Source organism: Caloenas nicobarica, chromosome 17 (assembly GCF_036013445.1).
Source record: "Caloenas nicobarica isolate bCalNic1 chromosome 17, bCalNic1.hap1, whole genome shotgun sequence".
NCBI lineage: Eukaryota > Metazoa > Chordata > Aves > Columbiformes > Columbidae > Caloenas > Caloenas nicobarica.
Genome location: NC_088261.1, coordinates 573,335 through 598,681, shown reverse-complemented (window position 1 = coordinate 598,681; position 25,347 = coordinate 573,335). Strand labels below are relative to the sequence as shown.

Sequence of the window (25,347 nt, the reverse complement as noted above, 5' to 3'; positions counted from 1 at the left end):
CACAGAGAAGTCACTATTTACTAGAGAATGCAAGGGTGAGAAAATTCTCACTTGTGGTGATTTATTCCAATGACAGGGTTAATGGCACAGGTAGACATGCCCATTGACTCATTATATGGAATGGCAGGTCACAGCTAGAGGTTAATTTTCCCTTGGTATGTGCTTAGGCACCTAGTTACGACAGTATTTGTGTCACCGGAATTTATTCCTGGCCTAAAACTGAGTCGCTCTTTCCATGCAAATGTGGGGAGGCATTGGCCCCGCGACTCCTCATCGTTCAGCCGTGCTGGGAGATGGGATTTTTCCCCATCCCAGTATCAAGCAATGATATGACAAGGAAGGCTGGCTGTAAAAAGAGAATAAAATACCTGTGTCACAAAAGTGATGGGAAAATTCATTTATCTCTGTGAAATGGATTTGATTTCTTGTGTAGGTGCTAATTATCACTTAAGTATGCATCCCAAAGTCCTCGATGCATCAGAATCTGGAGTTCCTGGATCTCCAGTCACGCAGAGGTACCGGCCACAAACGACACACGTGCTTCTGTCACACCTGCAGCCCCGGTGTGCGGGACGCGGGCACTCCTAGAGCAGCGCGGCCTGGGGAGCACGCTCCACTCCCGCCAGGACACGCCGCGGACGCGGCTGCGCGCACCTGCCCACGGAGAGCGGCGGCACTCCACGCGCGCCGCTCCGCGGGGCTCCCGCGCAGCCCGGGCCGCTCTCCGGCCCGCGCCACACAAACCCACACCAGCTCCCTCTGCCTTCTTTCCCCTTCATAGCCGCTCCAGTAGGATCGGCCTCTTCGCCGATATTTGCAGCTTTCTTGCCACTCACGGGCACCACTAACGCGGCTTCAGCGCTGGCTGCCCGGCTGGTGAAGGCCAGAGGGCAGCACTGCGAGCTGCGCGGGGCAGCGGAGCGCGGTGACCGCGCGGCCGGGGCGCGAGGCGCGCGTGCGTCCGGGAAAGGGCCCGTGCGAGGCGCTGCAGCGGCTGTGGGCGGAGGGGCCCCGGGGCCGCGTTCCCGAGCCGGTTCCCGGGGCTCCCGGGCTTCCCGGTGCCGCGCAGGCCGCGGCGGGCGCGCGGGGCAGGCCGGGAGGCGGCGGCGCGGGGCAGGCCGGGACACGCGCCCTGCGCCCCAGCCTCCCAAGATGGCGGCGGGCGGGCGGCCCCGCCCCCGCCGCGCGCCTGCGCAGTGCCGCCGCGGGCCGCGCCGCTCCCTCCCTCCCTCCCGGCGGCCCGGGCGCCACTGACAGAGCGCGGAGCGGCGCGGCGCGAGCCCCCGGGAGCCCCCTCCGCGCCCCGCCCCGCCGCTGCGGTGAATGGGAGAGGCGGGCGGCGCCGGCCCCACGGAGCACAGCGAAGCGGCGGCGCCGGCGGCGGCTCGGGTAAGGCCGGGGCCGCGCCTCCCCTTCCTGCCGGCCTCCCTCCCGTCCCCCGGCCGCCGTCGCCCCCCGCGGGAGGCTGCCCGGGCGGCGGCGGGGCCCGGCGGGCCGCGCGGCCGGCGCGGTGCTCCGCTCTGCTCCGCTCCCCCCTTCTCTGCGCTGCTGCTCCCCGCCCTCCGCTCCCTCTCCTGCCCCCTCCCTCCTTCCCTCAAGCTCGCTCTCAAAATGGCGGCCGCGCCCGTTGGTGAGGAGGCAGCGGGAGGAGGCGGGGGAGGCCGGCGGCGGGCGGGCGGGAGCGGGCGGGGGCCGGTCCCCGCGGCCCGGCGGGGTGGGGTGGGGGCCGCGGCTCCCTCGCCTCGGCCCCGGCCCTTCCCGGGCTTCAGCGCCGTCCTCGCTGCCGGTGACTTAGCAGGAAAACAGGGCGCGGGAGGAGCGGGCCAGACAAGGGAGCGGGCGGGGAGGGGAGGGAGCCCCGCTGGGCTCCGGCCCCCCGGCCTGCGCGGCCTCCCCCTCAGGCCGCCTCGCCGCTCCTGGTGACTTAGCAAGATACCGGGAGGAGGCGCTGGGCCAGGCGCACATAAAAACCGTGTGCGGCGAGGAGGCCGGTGCGTTTGCTGGGGACGATGCCGAGCATCCCTCCCGGGCCCCTCTCCCAGGGCAGGCGGGCGGGCCCGGCTCTCCAGAGCACTGCAAACAAAACGGGAATTGATAATACAGGGGAAAGGAGCAGGTGTTATTTTAGGAATTTGTTTCGCATCCAGCCTGTTTTCATGCAGCGATCTATCAGGGAAAGCGTTGATAGGAGGTGGCTCAGCCCTTCAGAGCCAGCTGCAGTGGGAACGGGGGAGGGAGGTGTAATCTCTCTTCCTTGGGGTCACATCGCTGCCTGGGTGGCTACAGACACACAGACTTCCCTTGAAAACCTTTTAATGGCAATCTCGTTTGCTAAAATGCTCTATTTATTGCTGCTCTCGAGGTTTTGTTTCGGCAGGAGGTTATACGCAGGCAGAGCTTTTGATGGAAGTTGGGGGGTGGGAGTGGTGCCTCCCTGAAAAAGTTCAGGGTTTACCCACTTCTGTGGGTGTGAGATTTTTCTTCCTTTTTTTTGTTTTTCTTTTGGTTTAAGGTGGGTGCAGTTAAACTTGACCTTTAAAACCAATAATAATGTGACACCTTCCCTTTCTTTGCCATAGTATCACTGGTAGCATTTCCCTGCTGATAGTGCTGCAGCAGAGGGCTTGGTTGTTGCAGGTCAAGTCAATTCAGAATGAATTATCTAACCAGGAGGTGCTGGAAGGCTGATCTAAGCTATATTAAAAATCTTTAATATACATTATTTTATTATAAATAAATGTTTGGGCATATTGACCTGGCTGAATTATGCATTTATGTGGAGATTCTTTTAAGTGTATATTCCTATGACAATATTGTTTAATATATAGTATTAGTGAGATGGGGGTTAAGGAGCCTATGTTCAGTGGTCATCATTTCGTAAATGATTGTGCAGCATTCGGCTGGTTTTCTGAAGAGGGAGGGTCTGCTATCAAAGTGTTATTTGCCCTTAGAGTCATTTTGTTAAATAGGAAAATTATGTTAGGGAACTAAACAAAGAAAATATTTTCAAACAGCAAGATTTATTGCAAATTTCTAGCTTGTTGTTAGGGATCTCCTTTTTGTGTGTTTCCTTTGATATGACCATGTTTGTGGATGCTGTGTGCAGCCATTGAGCAGGGAAGAGACTGGGTGGAGTAAGGAGGCAAAGCTGCGAAATGGCTAGATTACCCTTTCAGAGCTTTTTTTTTTTTTTCCCTTGCTTGCGTTTTGCTGGGGTGGAGGAATACTAATTGCCGTAACAATGAAGTCTCTTCTTTAGGGAGGAATCTAATGGTGCAGGAACCTTCTGAAATGAAACAAATCTCGCATTCTGTTTTGAGACTGATTTTTCTGCAGGGTGGATCTTGATTTGTCTGACAGTGAGAAGTGACCAGTCACTGTTGCAAAGCCAGATTTTTTTTTTTTTTTTGTCTGATAACCCTTTCAATTTATCGACTCAGATATTCACTTGTTGAACTTATTTTATTTACACTTATAGATAGAAATTATAATTTTTGTGCTGGTATTTTACGCACAAGATTCTCTAAAATACAGAGAACCCCCCGTATTGTTGCTTAGTGCTGTTATTTGTTCATATAACTTCTTGGTTAGAGCGGGTTATGAGTGGGCGCACAAAAAGACAATACCTGCTTTCTCTGGTGCCCCCGGTAGAGTAACTCCTATGGCCTTAATTGCATTGCCCTCATTGTGCCGAGTTCATTCAAAATAACACCTCAAGAAGCCCTTTTGGACAATGTGGCTCTGTGAGAGCGTTACGGTGCCGCTCCTGGGGTGGGGTACCACAGATGCCCGGTGTCCGACTTGTGTGGGAGCGTTGAACAAAGGCCTTGGGGAACAGAGTGGGGACGGATGGAGCGCCATGGGGGCTGCGGGGGCCATGCTCCCCTGTACCAGGTGGGGCTGAGGACATTCTGCCTCAAATCAGTGCTAATCAGAGCAGGTACAACACGGACCATGAATGATTCTGAAGCAGGTGAAGGTTTTGCTTTTTCTTGGGTCTGTCTCATTTCTGGAGCCCAGTTTTTGATGGTACATGCCCACAGATGAGACTGCGTTTGGTTTTAATTGGCCTAAAATTAAATTAAAGAGTAGTGACATTTTTATAAGATGTAGTTCATATACTTAGAGTAGATGTTACAGGGTTCAATGGATGTGTTCACTCAATGCCTGTGTCTAAAAATGAATCTGGGCTAAGAGTAATGAAGAACCCAATCAAACACTTGCCTCCTTACAAGTTTGGTTGATTTTTGTCCTTGAAATGATGACAGTTACTTTCTGTACAGGAGTAACTTGTTAGCTCCTGTTAGACAAAAGCGAAGGCATTAATACCTTCATGGCTGCACACAAGGTCTGTCTCACGTGTGCTGCTGACTGTTCTGCCCGCGCTGTTCCCCATGCTCCACCCAGCCGTGAGTGCTCGGTTTTGCTCTGTCCGCTCTCAACTTTTTTGTCTATCCTCCTCGCTATCGTTGGGACAGCTGTTGAATTGACATCTGTTGACTGTCTTGCCCACTGGTCCAACCTTGTCTTTCTTCAAGAACTCTCTAGCCGACTCCCATCAGTGCTAATTATAGTGTGTTTGTACCACCTTGTAAAATATTCTGGGCAAACAACAGCTGGAAAACCCCTGCTGCCCTATAGCTCAGAAATATACCGCTTATGTTTGTTACAAAGTTCATTTACAACCTGTAAATAAATGTACTCTGTAGCTGCTTCTGACATTCATGAACTAGAGTGGTTGCAATTACTGCAGTATGGAGGGGAGCAGCTCTTGAATAGTTTTCTTTCAGTCAGCTTTCCCTACTTCTGTGAACTTCAGGCCTGTTCTCTGAACTAAAGGCAAAGACTGCGGGAAGGCTGCTGAAGAGTATGTGAAGACTGAAATACTTGTCAGCCTGAAAATAAGAACTGCTCAGGCCCGAATTTAAGAAATCAAGATGACAATAAAAATCTGTAATTATTGTTAGTAAATAAGAATTTCAGATTTCATATAGGATGCGGAGGAGTTTCCAGCCTATAACATGTAATCTGTGATGGCAATTAAAGATATTTCCCAAGTATCAGAGCCATGTTTGTTAATCAAAATGGTTCTGGGTTTCTCCTGAGAGGTTTATTATAGAGGAGTAAGTTATGTACTGTCTGTGCATGGAGATGAAGTTACAACTGATCTCTTCTTTCTCCTAAGAGCTTAAATATCATTGGCAGAACAACCTGTCTACTAACAAGTACGTTGGGTTGATGAAGCCTTGCCTGGGTTGAATGGCTTTCTCAGGAGCTACTTTATTACCTGACACGAGGGGAGTGGGGCTCCTAATGTGGCTTTTGGGTGTTGGGAGCACAGGTGTTTATTGATGGGTGATGGCACTTTGGCTTTTGATCTGCCTGACAGAGTAGGTTACATTTAAGTTTTTAAAAATAGACATTTATGCTAAGACATAATCCTGACCTAATATAAAACTAGTTTTCAAGTACATGAAGGTATTTCTTCGGAATTCTTACTCTCAGTGGTGTCCAAGGCAGCAGGAGCGCACACGCGGTCCTCCGTGTGTGTGGACGCCTGGTGCCATTCCTGACAGCTTGGTGTTGCGGTTTGAGCTGCAGCTGTGTTGGGTCGGCTTCCTTGCAGTGCCCTGAGCTTAGTTTGAGTCCAATGTCTTGTACTAGTTATTTTAGAACAGTGTTTTTCCTCATTCTTACCATGTTTTGAGACCTACTGGTGAGAATTACATATTAGAAACATTTGAAAGAACCATGATTTTTATCTGATGAATAACTTATTTCTAGTTCTAACCTGGTGAATGTGCTAGGTACTGTGGGTTAGCCTCAACCAATGTGTATATCTAATTTAGTTGTTTGAAGAAGAGCCTTTTCTTAGTACTCATTGAGGCAGGACTTGGATGAGGAAATGCTTGTCTCCTTCAGCATGTTTGAAAGCTCATTCTTCTTTCTTTTTAACCTCATGCTCTCTGTTTAGGCGATTAGATAGGTGTGACTTAGGCTATCTTGCTTTTAGTTCACTGTCATGAAACCATCTATCATATCACTTCACGCTGGCAGGTACTGGTAAATAAAATTCAAAGAAAAATGTTACTTACAACATAATACATGCTGTGATGTATTTCACCAGTACCATAAACACAGAGTCCTCCTCGAAGCAAATCATGTGTGCACAGCTTTGTCATACTAAGCAGCATTGAGTGCACTGATGCATGCATAACTATATTAAAAAAATCAACATTATGAATTCAAAGTGCTTATTAGCTAATACATTTAGAAGTACTTTTGCCATTTTCCCCTTATTGGTTCTGCTTCTGAGAGAGCCCAGCAGTTTCACTTGGCTCCCTATAGACTTTTGGATAGGGAGTGTGACTAAGTAAATGTCATAAATACGTCTTTGTGGTGGTAATTTTACTGATTCTGGACGACTTTACCTGGTATCTTTAACCAGTAACTAGTTGCTGCAGTCTTGGAAAGGTATTTCCAGTTATGGGACAATCCATTGCGGTTGAGGTTTGTAGGTGGTGCTGCAGCAAATGTGTGTCCTGTAATTTTCTCCACCCTGTTGTTGAAGAGGTCCTGGCTGATACACTTTTCTGAGGCACCTCTTGTTGGGCAGCGCTGGCTGCTGACTCAGCTGGCAGCACCTCTGAGCCAGGGCTCAAGGGAACAGCTTTTATGGCATGTGCCATGCTAGTTTACATCTGAGAGAGCACAGCAGCCTTCAGGATTGAGATTTATACCTTCCCTCTTGGATCTGTGTTAATTGCTCCTATTGCACTCCACACATCTTAAGTTCTTCTGGTTTAATTAGGCAGGTCTCATCATTGCCCCTCCCGTAGATTGCCTCTGCCTTGTTTTTCTGCATGGAGGTAGCCTAATGCTAAATCGAAAGTGTTAAGTTTATCCTCCTTTAAGACCAGCAGAAAATCAGTTAGAAACATCTAGCCTGGTTACCTGTAGATAAACGACTGTTCCTTCCATAAAGAAACAACGTGGCATCGTTCAAGCACAGTGTCTTGTGCTTGATTCACTTGGGTTTTGGGATGAAGGAAAAGGTCGGATAAACAATTTGCTTTCTTTAAATGCTAGTGTCTTCACAATCTATTAAGAGGATGATGTCATTAATGAGTGTATGTATTTTGAAACAGATGGTGTCTATTAAATCAGTAATGGTAGAAGTTTTTGGTTCTCACTCAGCTGGGTGTGTAGGCAGCAAGCACAAACTAGGTTGGGGGAACCTGAACAGAGGAGCTCCGACCCTCATGTTCATCCACGGCTGTGAGGATGGGGTTAAAGTTCTAACATCAAACGTGCCATTTTTGCAGTGGAATCTTGTGAATGGCTAACACTGTTCCAACGAACTTGGAATTTTTCTTTTTCATGGTGCTGTCACCCTAGTAAGGCTGGGATGGGTACTACTGATAATTTCCAGTACCACAGCATATCACTGTTGCAAATTTGTACATCAACACAATGAGATTGGAGATGGTGGTGACTATCGTGCTCTGCTGCCCGGTGTCTCTAGAGCCTGTAGTGCAGTGGGTGAAGATGGCTGATAAGAAAGATGAGACACCTTCTACAGGAACCCTGATTTCATTACGTTGGTACCAATATCATGAAAGATTAAAGTCTGTTGCCTGTAGTAGGGTAAGATGTATGTGTGACAATTATGATGTTCATTTTTTTTCCCCTTTTTTTTCCCCTTTTGTTAAGCCATTTTTGTTCAACGAGCTTTGAAAACGGCTAAAGTACTAACAGAGTATTCTCATGATTTGAAGAGTGGAAGTCTGAATTTTTGTTTGGATTTTTTTGGGTTTTGACCTTCTGTTTCTAAAGATTTAGCGTAGGTGTTCCTTCAAGTTTCCTTCCAAACCTTTTTCATACATAAATTCAATCGATAGACAATCATTTTTGTTAACATCACATTTCCAATATAAGAGACAGTTAAATAATTGCAATATTTAAATTTGGTTACGGTCCTGTAACCTCCTTTACAGTTTGTAAGTCTACTACTTAATCCTTCAAGCCAGAAAAATATGGGGGGAATACCTGAAAAGAACAAAATTCACATCCAGTACATGACTGCTGACCAACCATAAGAAACTGTTCTGAGTATGTGCACTCTCAGCTCAGCAGCTAAGTAGCTGAAATACAGTGTTCTAGAATTGCTGTTGTAAAGTGCGTGTATTGTTTGACCTGGCAAAAACAATTTTTGAAAAATATCTTGCTGCAGTCATCCAGATAAACCCCTATGTGCGTTGCGCATTGCTCTGCACAAGGTTGGAGCAGCTTGTAGTACTGATCCAGTGTAACCCCGACCCTCCTCCCGGTGTGACTGTGTGCTTGAGTTATTGTATTGTGCTTTGTCAGAATTGCGAAACCGAAGTGATAGAGGATAATTTTCAAGATTGAATTAAAGACTTCTTTAAAAAAAAAAAAAAATCCTAGCAATTTTGGTCCAAATGTATAAAAAAGTCGCATAGCGTTGGTGCTTGGGAAGGTAAAAAGCCCCAAGTGTCTTTTGTTGGTTTACAGTTCCAGAGGTAGGTGGTGACTGCCAGTGATCTGCTAAGTAGTGATTGATTATAACTTGACATAATACAGAAAAGTAGATGAGCATATGAGTTTATATTTAAAATGCACATTGCTAATTTGGACAGAAATGTGTTTAGGGAACATACAGTATAGAGTAGTTAACTTGCTCCTGTTTTATAGCATCCTGATGATATTTCTTAGCCTTATTTTTAGGTGTAATTACAGCCTGCATTCCAGGTCTTTGGAACATCAGCACTATACCTGATCTACTATAGATTACTTTCTAGTTCCCCATGGATTTATTGCTGAATTATTTTCAGAAGTAAACCACAGTATCAGGTTTTTAGCAAAGTCAATTCAATTAACCTGTAAAAGTAGGTGAAATGGATAAGAAAACAGGCATAGAACTTTTCTACTTTTTGTGTTAAAATATATTTGCATTGATAAACTTTGAACTGAACTGAAATGGAAAATATTTTTGGTAACTTACTGCAAAATGTGAACAAACACTGCACAGAATGCTACATTATGCGTAATACTATATTAATATACTTGGCAAAGCACTTGTGTTTAAGACCTACAGGCATTTTAAGACTTCACTTAATTGCAGAATAATAGGCTTAGTAAACATGTGAATTAAAAATAAGACTCAGAGTTGTAATTCAGATCAGATTGGCGTTTTGTTTTGTTTTTCCAAAATGAGATAGTTGATGGAGCTCACTTTTTCACAATCCTTCAGCTAGCTTTACAGATGTAGGCTGAAAAATAGAAAAAAGACTAGCCCAGCTCATAAATGAGTAGCTTTCTTGTATTCTTTTACTTACCCCTGCTGGCTTAGCAGGTGAGGAATTGCAGCATTTTTTGGGGTAAGGTGTTTGCCACAGTGTCGGCAGAACCGCATGGCTGTTCTCAGGATGATCCTGGTTACGTGCTCTTCTGCCGCAACTGGGGGGAGATGAAGGGAGGGGAAAATGAACTGTGGGGTTTTATTATTATTTTACTTGTTACTGTTTTTCTTTCAACAGATAGATACAGATTTCTGAAAAACCTTTTCAGGTCATAGTAGTTATGTCCAAGAAATACGGCTATTACTTTTAATTAGGTTTGTATTTAAATGACAGCTTCTGTGGAATCTGTTTCTCGAGTACATTTGTGGGAAGAGTTGCCCTATTTTGTGGGTTGAGTTTGACAAAGCAGCTTTTTGCTTACTGGGTTTAAAACAAAATGAGGCTGTTAAAAACAATAACATAAGAAGGACACGGCTGTGTTGGAGTGAGCCCGGAGGCTGGAGGAGGCTGGGAGAGTTGGGTGTTCAGCTGGATAAGAGGAGGCTCCGGGAGACCTTCGAGCAGACTCCAGTACCCGAAGGGTACTTTCCACAGGAAAGCTGGAGAGGGACTTTTTACAAGGGCGTGTAAGTGACAGGACAAGGGGTGATGGCTTTCAGCTGAAAGAGGGGAGATTTAGATGAGATGTAAGGGATTGTTCCCCAGGACGGGGGCGGCCCTGGCACAGGCTGCCCAGAGCAGCTGGGGATGCCCCAGCCCTGGGTGGACAGGGCTTGGAGCAACCTGGGCTGGTGGAAGGTGTCCCTGCCCATGGTGGGGGGAACTGAATGATCTTTAAGGTGCTTCCAACCTGAACCATTCTATGAATCTATGAAAAATTAGTCTAGATTAAAAGGAAGTGTTCTTATATACTTGCTAGAATTTAGGAGTATAATCTTGAGGTATAAGAGAACAATTCATTTAATCTAGTTCTCCCATAAAGGACTGTAGCTCTAACTGCTTGCAAATAGTCCCAAATTAACAAGAAGACTTAAAGTGGTTATGTTTTGAAACAAGATACACTGTTGAAAAACTTTGCAAGGATCTAATGTGAGAGCCCTGTAGCAAGTGACAATGCAACAAGAGTTTCTACTTTAGTAATGCATAAATGAATGGTCTCAACTTCAAAGCGTTTTTCTTATTATATCAATTCAATTAGTCTTTTGGTGGCTCTGGTCTCTGCTAGCACTTCATAAGTGACTTTCCTTTCACTGGATTGAAAAACCACCTGAAGAGAGGAGGCTAATGAGCTAGGATTCCAGATACCTTAACAAACTCGGGCGAAAACATACGGAGTTTTCTTCCAGGCAAAACATCTGAGAACAGTAGAATGTGTTAGAGAAACTGTTTGAAAGTTGACAGCATGTAGCTGGACACTCAAGACTGTTCTGAGTTTTACACAGGTTGTTTGGACTTTAAATTATTGCAAATTACGATTTAAATTTGAAGCTAAATGTGAGCAATGTAGAACTTTGTAACCGATTTCATAGTGTGAAGCCAATTGTGTGTTCCTTGTGTTTGTAATGGCTTACATGCCTTTTTAACAGCCAGGTATTTAGTGTTAGGCATGCCTAACCTGGCAAGAACATGATCTCAGATATTGTGTCCTTCAAAGAAGTATTCTTGTAGAATATCATTAAATACGTTATTTTGTCACAATGATACGTAGGAAACAAATGATCTTGTAGTTGAGTTTATTAGGGTTCTGCAAAGAAAAGCAAGAGTTTACTGTTCTTAAAGTGCACAGTGCTCAGCTCTTTAAGCTTTCAGAGTTTAATGGCGTTGGTCTGTTCTGTATCTGCTAATACGTGTGCTCTGTAATTCATGCCATCTACCTCTTCTAATTTCACATATAATGAGCTACAGCTACATCTTTAGCGTATCTTGTTTGTGTGTTTGTGGGGAAGACTGTTTGTGGAGCCTAAGCAACGATGATTAAAACTGCAGAAATTTAATTTATTTCCAGGTTCTGAGAGGAGCTGTGCACTTGTATTCCAACAACAGACTGGTCAGCCATGGTTGGTAGGGTGCCAGACAGCAGCAAGGTGAACTTGGGGTGGTGCTCATCTCCTTCAGTGTTTGCTGCTCATGTTGTGAACTGAGGAATGATGTTAAAACTTCTTTTCTTGGTTTAACTTTTAAAAATTCAGAAGAGAGAAAACATTAAAATACAGGAGGGATGAATGTGCCTGTGGGAATTACGGTAGATAGGAAAAGTGCTTAAGAACGTATTCTTAGTAGCTAGTAAGCAAATGTTTCTGTAGGCTTGAGGAATTAAATTACCAGAATGATAAAGATTCTGAGCCTGGAGTTCCAGTGGGTGCGACTGGCTTTGGTCATGGTACTGATGGGGATTTTCTGGATGATGGGAGCCCTCGCTTAAGTAGTCAGAGTAACTTAGGCTGTGAAAGAAGCCTGTAAAATTGAACTTCTGAATCTTGTAAAGGCCTTATAACACAATACATCTTTCTCTGCATTACTCTTTGCCGCCTTATTGAGGTGACTTTCAATGTCTGGTTAGAACCTATGAATGTCTGCAAGGAATACTGGTTCATGATGAAGTTGGAATAACGTTCTGGTGTCTATATGCCACCGATTGATGCTAGTGTAGATGTGCTGAAGTCTTACTGCTGTGGTTAGCAAGTCTCTTGTTAAGTTATCGCGAAGTTTTCCTGTAATCTAGGAAGCACTTGAACCACGCTGATATACATCGGTATAAGGATCTACTGTTTAAAGTCGGGAAGAAGAAACTGGCGTTTGAATTGGTGGGATGCCATAGTTACCCTCAGGAAGAGGGTGGTTCCTGTGTGGTATCAGATCTGTGATGTCCGCTACAAGTGTGAACTTAGACTCAGCTGGGTGCCTTGGCACTAACCAGTTGTGTGGGGGTTTTGGTGGTGGTTGTGGCTTTTGTTTGTTTGTGGGGTTTTTCGTTTGGTTGTGTTGTGTTTGTTTGTTTTTCCCCAAGGGTTCTCTTTGAACACTTGCTTCCTCTCATTCCTGAGGTTGTTTGCAGGCGTGTGTAACGCCGTGGTGACTCTGACCCTTGATAGGCGATGGAGGACTGGTTAGTCTGGCTCTGCTGAGGTTTGTATGTCACAAAGCCTTCTCTAGCTGAGGAAAAGGCAATGCACATGGACAGTATTCATCCATTCTCTGCTGTTCCTAAAAGTGGCACAGATGTGTCATTTAAGTTGGGTCCTTTTGGCTTTTTCTTTTTTGGGCATTTTTGCTTGGGTGGGTTTTTTTTGTTTCTGGATTTTTTTTTTTCCTGTTTGTTTTTGTTCTTTTTGTTTTGTCTTTTGTTAAAGGATGTATACGAAGGAAGCTGCCCTAAAAATACTTTGCCTTATATTTGGGTGTCTTTGTAGTTAAAAAGTCAGGAATACCGAAAAGGGTGCTGGGAACAGACACTTTTCAGAGAAGTGGGATACTGTAGATCAGTTGATTGGTAAGTTACTGTGGATCAGCTGTAATTTGCTGATAGCAGAAATGCTGCTTTGCCTTGTGGCTGTTGAAGTTTATTGAGTTCTGAGATGTGTTTCTGGTAACAGCTCAGTCAGAGCAGTGGAGCAGGCCAGGGGTTGTGCACTGTGGGGAGGACAGGAGGAAGGTTTGGGGTTACTGTACATTTGAGGGGGAAAAATGCCTTTCTAACTAGATGACATGTCAAAGATCGCCTTATCAACACAGTTGCTGTTATTTTGAGGCGAGTGCTATAGTTGCATCTCCTAGATGCAGTGACAAGATTGATGCAATATTGGAGTACAGTTTTACTGGGGTTATTGCACCGATGCTGGATTTACAAGGTGCTCACTGCTTAGTGGTAGTTCATAGTACAAAAGCCACCTTCTGGCTTTAATCCCGTGATTTTTACTATGGTAGTACTCCAGGCAGATTTTGGAAGGTTAAATCTTTGTGTTCTGCTATTCAGTGCTTTTGCGTATGAAGAAGTGTCTCATTTTGTTCTCCACAATGTTTATCACTACTGAAAGAGTTGTTCACACTGAAATGCAGAGATTCAGCCATTATAAGCCTGTATTTTTCAGTACTTAAATTTATAGCAGCATTGCCCTCTAGAGGGCACTTCTTCTGATCATTTCAATAGATTCTTTTTTTTAATATTGACTACATTTCCATTAATTTGTATGTGATACTCCTACTGTGTAGTGAGCAAGATGCATCTATTGAAAACCAGTTGTCTCTTTACATGTCAGAAAGCAAGATATATGACAAGAATAAGTGAAACGTTTGCTTCTCTTCTCTGAATTGATGCAGCCTGTGTATCAGTTTTCAGCTGAATTGTTTCTGAAATAGCTGTTAGGGAAGATGTCAAACTAATGAAATAATGTCTTGCCTCTTTAGAGTGCTCCTGTCCTAAAGAGCTTGCAGTGCAGTATTGTGTACAGCACTTGATACGGAAAATCCACCAGCAGGGACATACAAGCAAGTCGCAGCTTAAGCTTGTTTTGAAGCAGACAGCAGAGTCTAGATAGGTTTAGAAACAAGCTCCTGATCCCCTGTGATGGATAAGTAGGCATTAATGATACAAGCTTAGTATTTTCTTCAATTTTCTTATATAAGAAAGGCTTTTGTTTAAAACAAGCTCCTTACCAAAACTGCTATCTAACTTGTACAGTGAACCTTGTGTACCTGTATGTCTAGGGACAGGCAGTGAGAACTTGTGCTTCCTGAAGGAGTCGGTAGCAAGTTCACAAACCCAACTACCATTGCCTCAGTCTTTGGGTATTGTCGTGTTCAGTTTATCTTGTTGCTAAAAGCTGGTTGGTCAAACTTGCTTAACGGCTTGAGTAAATCATGTTTTATAGACAGACTCTTGTCAGGTATGCAAGAAGTGCCAACTTCTTCTATTTTCATGATCATGTTGCTCACAGCTGCAGTGACAAACTGAGTGTGCCTTGATGCCCTTGGGCCTGGCCTGTAGTGTGCTGGAGCATCTTCACGAGGCCCTTTCTGGAAGCTGCTTTTCTTTTCCTTAAACTATTGCCCAAAGCTTGAAGGATGTAGGAGAGCGTGAGCTGATCTCTAGTGTGCAGTGAACATTAACTGAATGAACCTTGCTGGATTTAGTTTGAAGAGAGAAATCTACAGGAGATAAAAAATCTAGCAGAAGGATAGAGGATTTGGGGGTTAGCTTTTTGGTAGGAGCAGTGAGTGCAAAAACTGGGCTGTTTGCAGCAGGCCTGAGCTCTTTCCAGCACATGAAAATATGATGGAATTGCCTCCCAAGTAGAAGTGGGCTGTGACTGGAGATGGCTTCTTCAGCCTCTGTTTCTTGAAGGAGTAACAGTGGAAAGACGGGGAATAAAGTGTTCAAGTCTCTGCAGGCTGCTCAGTCTGGGTTGGAGATGCACTATCAGGGCATAATCCAGAGTAGCCAACTGAGATTGCATTTGCAGTTTTAGTCAGCTTGTTGCAGTCTGAGTACAGAAATCTTCCTGTCAGTCCAGAGTGACTGAATGCTTATTTACAGGAAATTCATGATATTTCTTTCTCTGCCTTCTAGATGGATTGAATCTTCTGTGTTGAATGCCTCCGGATTTCCTATTGGATTTCACGTCTGGAAAAATATTTTTGATTGAAGCCACTCAGTGGCAGACTGAATTGTAGATCCGGGGTTCCAAAGACTTTAGATCTTGAGGAGGCAGCCACTGCTGAATCACGTTAACCTGACATCACAGCCACAATGGTGCTGTCACAAAGACAACGAGATGAACTGTAAGGAATGGTTATTTTTAAGTTTATATTGCATTTCCATTACACTTTAAATACTAACCTTTGTTTCCAAATAGATTTTACAGAGTGACTCTGCTCACGTGCCAGTCAAGTACCGTGTATTATGGTTTAGATCTCTGCATTCTTATTTTTTAATACAACTGCTGGTATTTGGTAATAGAATTGTGAAATGATGCAAGACATTCTCTTAAACTGAGCATTTTATTCAAGTTCAACTGAAGTAAAATTTTTTTACCCTAAACTGTTCTACCCCAAATAGTTTCTCTTTAAAGGTAAAGCCACAGCTTTAATATGTAGATATGGCTGTCGCTTTTGTATCTGCTGTGGGGTTTATGTACAATACAGATTGCTAAGTATATTCATGCTACTTCAGTGTTTGGTAACTTAAAAGGAAAAACAAACACAAAGCAAAACAACAAAAACCTCTTCACCAAACCTAAAATAGAAAGTGTATCCTACTGTTGACATCTTGAAGCAAAATCTGTTTGCCAAATGTATTTATGAAGTTTGATTGGGCTTTTGACAAACCTAATAATCCTGGATGTTGTGCTGCATTGGAGACTTAGATGTTGATCATGCTTTTTAAAAAATCTGGAAGATCTGAACCAATTATTCTAGCCTTTTATTCAGAATTGTGTCTGAAGATACTGTTCTTTGTTTTTTAGAAATCGAGCAATAGCAGATTACCTTCGGTCTAATGGCTATGAAGAGGCATATTCGGTCTTTAAAAAGGAAGCTGAGTTAGATGTGGTAAGTTCAAGCAAGATTCTTCACCTGTATTTTAAGTAAAGAATTCATAATTTTATGGCATTGGCATCCATTCTGAACATGTGTATTACCTACCTATTAGCTCATGCAGTTTCAGAACTGGAGGTGATAAACTCATATGGCGTATTGCCTTAGCATAAAATTGAAAAATAATCATTGGGTGACTTGGCGATTTCTGAGCAAGACTCTTCCCTTTATCTTCAATAATGACTTAGCTGGACTCTCCTCCATGCTGCTAGTGACAGGGCAAGAGCCAGTGGGCAGAAACTCAAACACAGGAAGTCTCAGCTGAACATAGACAATTATTTTCCTGTGCAAGGGATGGAACACTGGAATAGGTTGGCCAGAGGGATTGTGGAGTCTGTCCCTGGAGATGCTGAGACCCTCCCTGGAGGCCTGGGCAGGCTGCTCCTGCTGACTTTGTTTTGAGCAGCGAGTTTGGACTCGCCGATCCCGGGAGGACCTTTCCAACCTTAGCTATTCTGTGGTTAATATTCAGAAAAACGTGTCTAATTTTAACACATTTGATTTCTGTTTCCTGCTGTTGTGTCCATCCCCCTCTGCCCTCCCTGTAACTCATTTCCTTAACTGTGCTTATTCTTATCATGGAATTCTGCGTAAACTTTCTGTAGTACAAAATCAGAAAACTGAAGACTGTTCTCCTGTAAGCAGCCTGCAGTGGTGTGGGACAGCTTTGAAGGCTGACTTCACATGGTGGCGTTTAAGACACAGGAAGACAAAACAGGATTGCTTTTATCATACCGAGCAAATGGTGGAAATCTGTTTTGTGTTGGAATTGGTCAGTAGTTAAATCGTTGCCTGAAACTGTTGCACACCAGTTGGTTAACGGTGAAGTAGGAGGGCAAGCCTAAGTAGTTAATGTGAGTTGATCAGCTCTGGTAAGCAGCTGTTTTGTTAGACCGTATGGATGCTGTGGCTTAGACCAGTCATTTCTTGCAACTTAATTCTCTTGTCTTTGTGTCAGATGATTCTTGGTATCATTTTTAAACTTGTCACTTATTAGCACAGGAGGTATGTGTTTCATGTGGGTTTCTCTGAAGACACCTGGATTGAGTAATGTGCTGACTTGTGATAAATCCTTGCTTTCTTCTATTTGAAATCTTGCATTGTTCTTTTTCCTAAATGCTTGGTTGAAGTTTGACTTAATTTCTCCAATCTGCTTCCAGTATCTAATAAATAAGTGGAAACGACAAATTGGAATACCATACTTATAATTGAAAAGCCTAATACCATTCCCTTATCTGCCTTATCTGTCAACCTAATTAAGTCTTCTCTTCCCAAAGGTTAAAAAGGCGATCTAAATAGGCTAGCTGGTCCTGAGGGAAATGGAAAATGCAGTTCCTGAAAGTTCCGTGTGACTTTCTTGCACAAAATTGGATGGGACTATAGTAAGGTGACCAACAAAAAGTTAAAGGCAGAAATTACTTCAGTAAATTGCCGGTTCTATATATCTTGATCCTTGCAGTCAACAAGTGCTGCTTGCTGTTGTTTTTCGTAAGAATCCTGTCACAAAACATGACAACATTCTCAGATACGCAGAGCACTTTAAAAGCTTTCACGTAATGAAGACAGAAAACAATTTAGTCCTAGATTTTGGATCTTATTTGCAGAATCTGGCATCCTTAATCTGTACCACTGCAATGTTTTAAATTAAAAATTATATTATAAAATGTTTTCCTCTATTCCGTTTATGTAAATTGCAGCTATTAAAATTTGAAGCAGAGTTGTTCTGTTTAACTAGGAAAACTGATTATCATCTTTCTTGAATTCCTCTTTCTGTGGTCAAGAGATTTTTATTAAAACAAGCTGGTTTTGTTGTCTTTGAAGAAACCGTTCCCCAGGCTTTAGAAATAGAAACTGTTAATTCATTTAAATGCTTCTCTTCCTCAGAATGAAGAGTTAGATAAGAAGTATGCTGGACTTCTGGAAAAAAAATGGACATCTGTTATACGATTACAAAAGAAGGTAAAGAGAGGTCTGATGGATTTACTTGTATGAAAGTTATCACTGAAAGCAAATATTCATCACTGAGCAGATTGTTATATATTTTCCTTGTCAGACAAATGCAGGGTTTAGAAAATGATGCCTCAGAAATGAATTCTGAGGACTTGAGTAGGGGAAATAGACAAAACATTTTCTACAACATGGTTTTAGCTATCAGTGCTAGCAGAGACATCCTCTCAGTTTCTTTGTAAGAATTTCTTGACTTCAGTTTCTGGATTGCATGTGCAGTGTCTGCAACTGGGAAGGAAAGGGCTGCCCTGAGGCAGGTTGGGAGTGGAAAGGTTGAATAGCTGGCTGCAGAGGGCTCGCCTGGTTTAAAAGGAAGGTAAAAGCCTGGGCTGCCAGTTGGCTTTGCTCGTGATGTTAAAGGGAAGAAACCATTCACTCCAGTGCATTAGAGTGATTGTAGTGCACATGGACAGTACAAAACTCTTTTTAGTAATGCTTCAGTGGATCTAGAGCATGTTAAAAGCAACAACAACAAATCACAGTGCCCTAACAATAAAGACCTGCCTATTGTGAAGGTTAATATAGCAAGGCTTTTATTACTGTTGGTTAACATGTGTGCCATCTCAGGGACACAAAAAATGATTGCAGTAGTAGCGTTCCTTTTTGTTCACACAACCTCCTTCAATAGCTTGTCAAAATAGTAACTCAAACATATTTGTACAGTATTTGAGTGAACCTGATGTTGTAGAACATTTTTTCGTGTCAAAATATGTGGGAAGTTGGAGAAGAATAAATGGTAACTGATTAAGTTAGGTTTGCTTTTTAGAATTACTAACACTATTGAATGTTGGTAATGAGTTTGAATCCAAGCAATCTTTGCTTCACTGTGAGTTTGGGAGCCAGTTGGTGGTTGGATTGTTAATGAGTGAAGGTGAATTAATCTTGGTATAAAACTAGAAATGAATAGTCTCTTTAAAATTCATAAACTTAGGTAATGGAATTAGAATCGAAGCTGAATGAAGCTAAGGAAGAATTCACATCAGGTGGACCTCTTGGTCAGAAACGAGACCCTAAAGAGTGGATTCCTCGTCCTCCAGAGAAGTACGCGTTGAGTGGACATAGGAGTCCTGTCACTCGAGTAATTTTCCATCCGGTTTTCAGTGTTATGGTCTCTGCTTCAGAGGATGCCACAATAAAGGTATGTGTTTGCTGCAGAGAATTAAACTATGGTGTCAGAGGGTGTGTAATACATAACATCAGTGCTTCAAGCTGGAGGCACGTTGTGCTGATGGAAGATTGTTTCAGATTCTGCTTTAGCTTTGCTAGGGACAGTTCTTTCGAGTATGATGTCCTGTGTAATCTACAGATTTTAGTTTTATGCTGGTCCAGTTACTATCTTCAAGAGTATTTTACTGTCCTTTGACTTACTTGAGGAAAAAAAATCAAGCTAATATGGATTTAGAGACTAGAGAGAATAAAGGATCACTGGGGAAAGATTAAATAAAAAGCGTCAGCCCGATGTGTTTCCTGAAAAGCTTTGACCTGGTGTAGTTCCTGTAGGAGACTGGAACACAGAGCTCTGAGGGTGGTTCAGGGCCAGCTGAGCCCATGCAGCTCTGTGTTTGAGATCTTAGAGAGGAGCCTAGTGAGCTCCCTCTTATGGATACACCACGTGAATTTCCTTATTCTTGCAGTCCAGCTATATAGCTTAATTTCTGACTGCTACGTTCCCAACAATAGCAGTCTATGGGAATTATGGATTCTTTTTGTTGCTGGGTGGGGTTTTTTGTTGGTTCGTTTGGGTTTTTCTGAGGCTTTTTAGGATATAATTTTAAAAGAAATCTCTAATTTTGTGCTTGAGAGAGATGCAATAAAATCTGTAGGTTGTTTCATTTGAAAGGCTTTTGTTTGTGGTTAAATGATAGAGTGACTTAATTAGGAGGTGACAATGGGAGACTTCATGCTATCTTGCAGTAATTAACAGCAAATGTTTATCTTAATTCTGACAAATTCTGTAATCAACTAATGTGTACATATCAAACTCTTCAGAGTAGTTTGGATTGCCATCCCTAAACCAGTGCATTCTGAATATAGCTCTTTCGTATCCAGAATATTCGCTGTTTGGTTCTGAAGCAGCCACAGGAGACCTTGGGCAAGGGGGCCGGGAGGGGTTGGTAAAGATGCCGCTTTTCCCCCTGCCAGGAAATGGGCTGTATTGCTGAGGAGAAAGGGATGGAGAAAAACAACCTGTACCAAGTGGATTTGTTCCGTCCAGTGTTTTCTAAATTGATCCTTCTTTTTAAGGGTATTGGGTGTTAAGACTTTTAGATACAATGGAACTTGCTTTCCTGCTGCGTCTATAATGCTTTAAGTTAGCTGAAAAACAATTTTAAAGACACATGAATTCAGTTAATTTGTAAGTAACAAAATAAGATAAAAATAATGCTTTTTTTCTATGCTGTTAGGCTTTTGGGGCTGTCTTTGTCTCTTGCTTGATTAATTATTGAATAAGGTGCCAGACTGGCCTGCAGAGTGCAAACGTAAGGCTGGAGAATACAAAGAGTAATAGGTTGCTGTTAACGAATTTTCTGTTCGCTTGTCAGGTGTGGGATTATGAGACAGGAGACTTTGAACGAACCCTTAAGGGACACACAGACTCTGTGCAGGATATTTCCTTTGACCACACTGGCAAACTCCTGGCCTCCTGTTCTGCTGACATGACCATCAAGCTATGGGATTTCCAGGGCTTTGAGTGCATCAGAACTATGCATGGTAAGGTGGAAAGGGAATTGATTTAGGCTGTAAAGTGAAGAGCAGTTGTGTTGTTCTTAAAACCTCGAGTTTACACGTAAAGATTATTCCATAAAACATGCACTGCTGCTGTAGCTACTTGCCTAAGATGAATGAATAGCAAGTCCTGTGTGCTCAGTAAAAACTGTTACAGTGCCACTTAATAAAGGGTCGATTTTGTTTTTAGGTCATGATCATAATGTTTCTTCAGTAGCCATCATGCCCAATGGAGATCATATAGTTTCTGCCTCAAGGGATAAAACTATCAAAATGTGGGAAGTCCAGACAGGGTAAGTGCACTTCTGGCTAAATGTCAGTACCTATACAAAACAAGCATCAACCACTGTTTATAGGAAATGGGCCACATAATTATTGAGTGCCAGCGAACTTTATTTGAATTGAAGTATGAGATTCTACCCATTAGAGTAATTCACTTGAGGATTCTGCTCTAAGTCATTAAGCACAGGGGTTTAGGTTTTAGTAGCAACTAATTAAAACTAACTGGCTTTATCTTTCTGGAAGCTATGGGGGTAGAACACCAGGACTCGGGACCAGGTAGGAATATAAATTCAGTGGTTAACCAAGAGTTTAAAGGGAGCATGAGAGGAAGGTGGTTTTATTGCAATGTTAATTGACTCATGTTGTATTTCTCTTTTCTGTATAGTTACTGTGTGAAGACTTTCACGGGTCACAGAGAATGGGTGCGCATGGTGCGGCCTAACCAGGATGGCACCTTAATTGCCAGTTGTTCTAACGACCAGACAGTGCGTGTTTGGGTGGTAGCGACGAAGGAATGCAAAGCTGAGCTGCGGGAACACGAGCACGTGGTAGAATGCATTTCCTGGGCTCCCGAGAGCTCCTACTCCACCATATCAGAAGCTACGGGATCAGAGGTAACGTTTGCAATGCTAACAAATAAGCACACAGTAAGATTTGTGACTGTGCTCTATATAGAACTTACTGGAGAGTATTTAGAGCAACTAAGCTTTGTTCTAAAGTGCTTGTCAGACATAGCAGGTGTATGAGTGTTTTTTGCTGAGTATACTTGGTGAACTGTTAGTCCCCATCCTGTCTCCACAGCAGCCGTGCTTTTGTGTTTAACAGTAGGACCCTACCTTTGCTCTAATGAAGGGGAACTTTGACGATGCGCTGTTTCAGAGAAGGTTGGGAGTGAGACGCTTTCACGGATTTCAGCACAGAAATGTGGAAGGGAGCTTGTCTGGCATAACGGAAAGGTTATAAGGATGCTCAGCCACTGAAAGGTGTGGGGGGATGTAGAGAGTCAGAATGCAGAAATGAACCTGCCTTGGATGTGCTGTGCTGGAATTAACCTTTTGTCGCCATGTCTTAGTGTACAAAGTGAATGATACAAGAAAATATTCTTTCACCAAAAAAAAAATCCACATATGTATGGTCACAGATACATCTTCCCTGGTTTGGTTACTAAATCTTCAAGAAATGCTTACTAAAGGTCAGCAAAAATTTCCTTTTAAGGATGACAAAATGTAGAAGAAATGAACTAGAAATTAACTCCCATTTCTAGTTTAAAAAAATCCCAAACATTTCTGCCTTGTCCTCTTCCTCATAAAGGACACAAATACCCAAGGGGAAAAGTAGATACACTGAAGACAGGGACTTATCTAGTGATGGATTTTACAGATTGGTTCAGTCAAATTTTACTTGCATCCTTAAAAGGTCCTTATAATCTTTTAATGAGAAGTAATTAAAACTGAATTCCAGATGTTCACTTCCTCTTGCAGTGATAATTAGCTGAAGCGGTGTCTCCCCTGCCCTCTGCTGTCTGATCAGCTCTGTGCACCAGTTACAGTACTTGGCTTTCCTCAAGCAGCAAGTCAATGCTGACTTCACAGTTGAAACATTGCACATTCTGAGAACTAAGTCTCTTTTGCATACTTTGCATGATTACAAGTTGAAATAAGTTCAGGGTAGGAACTTTTCAAAAATTCTTAAACTTGCTTCATGACTTTTTGTGAAGATGAGGACACAAAGGTACGTCTGAACTTCATACGCTTTTGCCTGGGGATGTCTGGTCCTACTTGAACAGTGTCTGCTATTAGAAGAAGGTATCTTGCAGTAGGCAAGGGTGGATTCAAAGTATTATTTGGCTTTGTGCATCAGCAGGACATAGAACCGTTTCTTTTAACAGATTGTTTAATTCATTTCAGTTTTTATTTATTTCTCCTACTATTAGTAACAAAATGCCCGTGACTCTCAGCTTTGGCATTGTGTGTTTATTACCTGTAAGCTGTCATATGATGTAATTTTTCTGCTAAGAAATACCACTCAGAATGGATCTGCTTCCTCCCTCCTATTCTCCCTCACACCCCATTTATGCCATAACTTACAACATAATTTCCTGTAGACCAAGAAGAGTGGCAAGCCTGGGCCTTTTCTGCTGTCTGGATCCAGAGACAAGACCATTAAGATGTGGGACATTAGCACTGGCATGTGCCTTATGACACTTGTAAGTTCATTGGTGTTTTTCTGGTGATCATAGCTGTGTATGTAAAACCAGTTTTAACAGAATGAATATCTTACATGTTTGTTTTCAAGAGAAGCCAGAACTATTGAAATAAGACAAACGCTGGACTACACAGTTTTAATGGCTTCTAGATTTCAGATCATGTTGTTGCTAAGAAATACTAAGAATCTGAAAATTCATAGTGTAAGTGCAGGAGTGCTGTGGTGTAGTGTTTGTGATGAGTAGCTTGATTTGTCTACAGAAAAGCCGATAGTCATTGGAATTTTGTCTTTGTAAAACGTGCTGTTCTGTCCCGTGCTGTGGGGCTGGGCTGGTGCTGGGGGGGCAGCACTGGTGCAGATCGCACACAGGCTGCTGGTTGGGTGCCTCAAGGACAGGAACTCGCCTTATCAGGAGTGCTGATACGGATGTAATAATAGAAACTGAAGATAAACTTCGAGTCCTGATAGGTTTGGGAAAGCTAAATGCTGTCCTTGCAGGAGCAGGGCAAGGAGTCGCTCCGTTTGCCATAGCATCAGTTGTAAATTGCTTAGCCTTAAACCACGCATCTGCTCACTGATTTCTTCTTGTGCACAAGGTGGGCCATGATAACTGGGTACGTGGCGTTCTGTTCCATTCTGGGGGAAAATTTATTTTGAGCTGTGCTGATGACAAGACTCTACGTGTCTGGGACTTCAAGAACAAACGATGCATGAAAACCCTCAATGCGCACGAACACTTTGTTACCTCTTTGGGTATGTATTGTTCTGCGGTGCTACTGCAAAGCGCAGAGCCACACATAACGGGTTTTTCTATGTCTTCACCAGCTGAACTTGAGCACTAAGCTAGATGTTCACATTTAGGATTCCAGGGAAGTTTTGTGCTCTGTGTATTTGAATCAAATAAGGATAGATAGGAATTTGGAGTGTCCTGGATTTTTCCGCTTGTGTTGCCCACAGGATAAGGACGTTAACTGCCAGGGTGTTCTGGAACCCTTCACTGTGCGGGTGCATCTGGGGAGTGCTGCATTGCAAATGCTTGCCCGGGGGGAAGAAAAAAAAGGGCGGGAGGAGGAAGCAGAGCAAAACAGTTAGAAAAAATATTGAAGATGTTTGTTCCCCCTTGCCCTAGTGAAAACAGAACAAACCAGGCTCTCCCTGTTCACCACAGCTAGCTTTGCTCTGCAGTCTTCTCTTGGGTCTTTCTCCAAAATTGATTTGTATATATGAAATATTTTGGAATCTTCTGAGAAACAGTACACTTTACATTTTTTTAAATACTAGCTCACAGCCTGTACTGTCTACAGCAGAAAAAGTCACGTTTCTTGGCTGCTGACTCCTTTATACCTCTTGTATAAATACATGAAGTCCTGTCTTCTGGTGATGTTCAAGGGTTTTACCAGTTTGCAATGTTATGGACTTCTGTCTGTTATAACTTTCTCTGAATTTCTTTTCCATGAAAGCTCCTTTAGAACTGAACTGAACATAGCTTTGCAGGCTTTACAAAATTATAGCATGAGAGAATTTGCCTTCAGAACTAGACGTGTGATGAGCTGTGCAATTTAGTCTTTGAGCTGGTATTATTTTTTTTAAAAGTAATGACATTCAGTGAGAGTGGAAACTACTCAAGTTTTGGATTCATTCTTAACATAAGCTTTTCTTTCCTCGCAGATTTCCACAAGACGGCACCGTATGTGGTTACTGGAAGTGTAGATCAAACAGTAAAAGTGTGGGAGTGTCGTTGATTGAATTCACATTTGACCCCTTTTCCTCTGGATGCACTCAGATACCATGGTTACCCATTGAGCTCTGTTTAAATAAATATTGTCCTTTCATGTAAATTATTCTGGATGTAGATTGAGCTTATTAAATGTTACACACAAAGTATTCATGCATGGTGAATCCAAATTGTATACTGTAAATTTACATACGTTGTCTAGAAGTACCATAGGTTTAAGAACATGGGCTGGCATTGGTCACATCAGACCGGAGAAGGCAGAAGTTGGATAATTGGAATAGGGCACTTAACTGAATAGTTGACAGTGTCGTTCTATGTCGGATAATTATACCTGTTTTTCTTTCTGCTGTCTGTTGGTGCCTGAATTGGTGACCTCATTTGGGAAAAGTTTTGTAGGGCTCTTTCGGAAATGTGTATCTATGTAACATCACTTAAGTGTGCTTAATAAATCTCTAAGAATACTAGATAATAAGGCTG

General features: G+C 42.9%; 1 protein-coding gene across 1 annotated transcript; it reads left to right on the top strand.

Moving 5' to 3' along the window:
• The first annotated feature begins 1,211 nt into the window (after positions 1–1,211).
• PAFAH1B1 (platelet activating factor acetylhydrolase 1b regulatory subunit 1) lies at positions 1,212–25,019 on the top strand. The gene is made up of 11 exons (XM_065647112.1): positions 1,212–1,389; positions 14,890–15,101; positions 15,785–15,869; positions 17,799–17,873; positions 18,853–19,059; positions 20,465–20,633; positions 20,839–20,941; positions 21,316–21,544; positions 23,035–23,136; positions 23,732–23,888; positions 24,804–25,019. Exons 2-11 carry the CDS (start codon positions 15,070–15,072, stop codon positions 24,875–24,877), a joined length of 1,233 nt encoding a protein of 410 aa, XP_065503184.1. The 5' UTR covers positions 1,212–1,389; positions 14,890–15,069; the 3' UTR covers positions 24,878–25,019.
• The last annotated feature ends 328 nt before the right edge of the window (positions 25,020–25,347 follow it).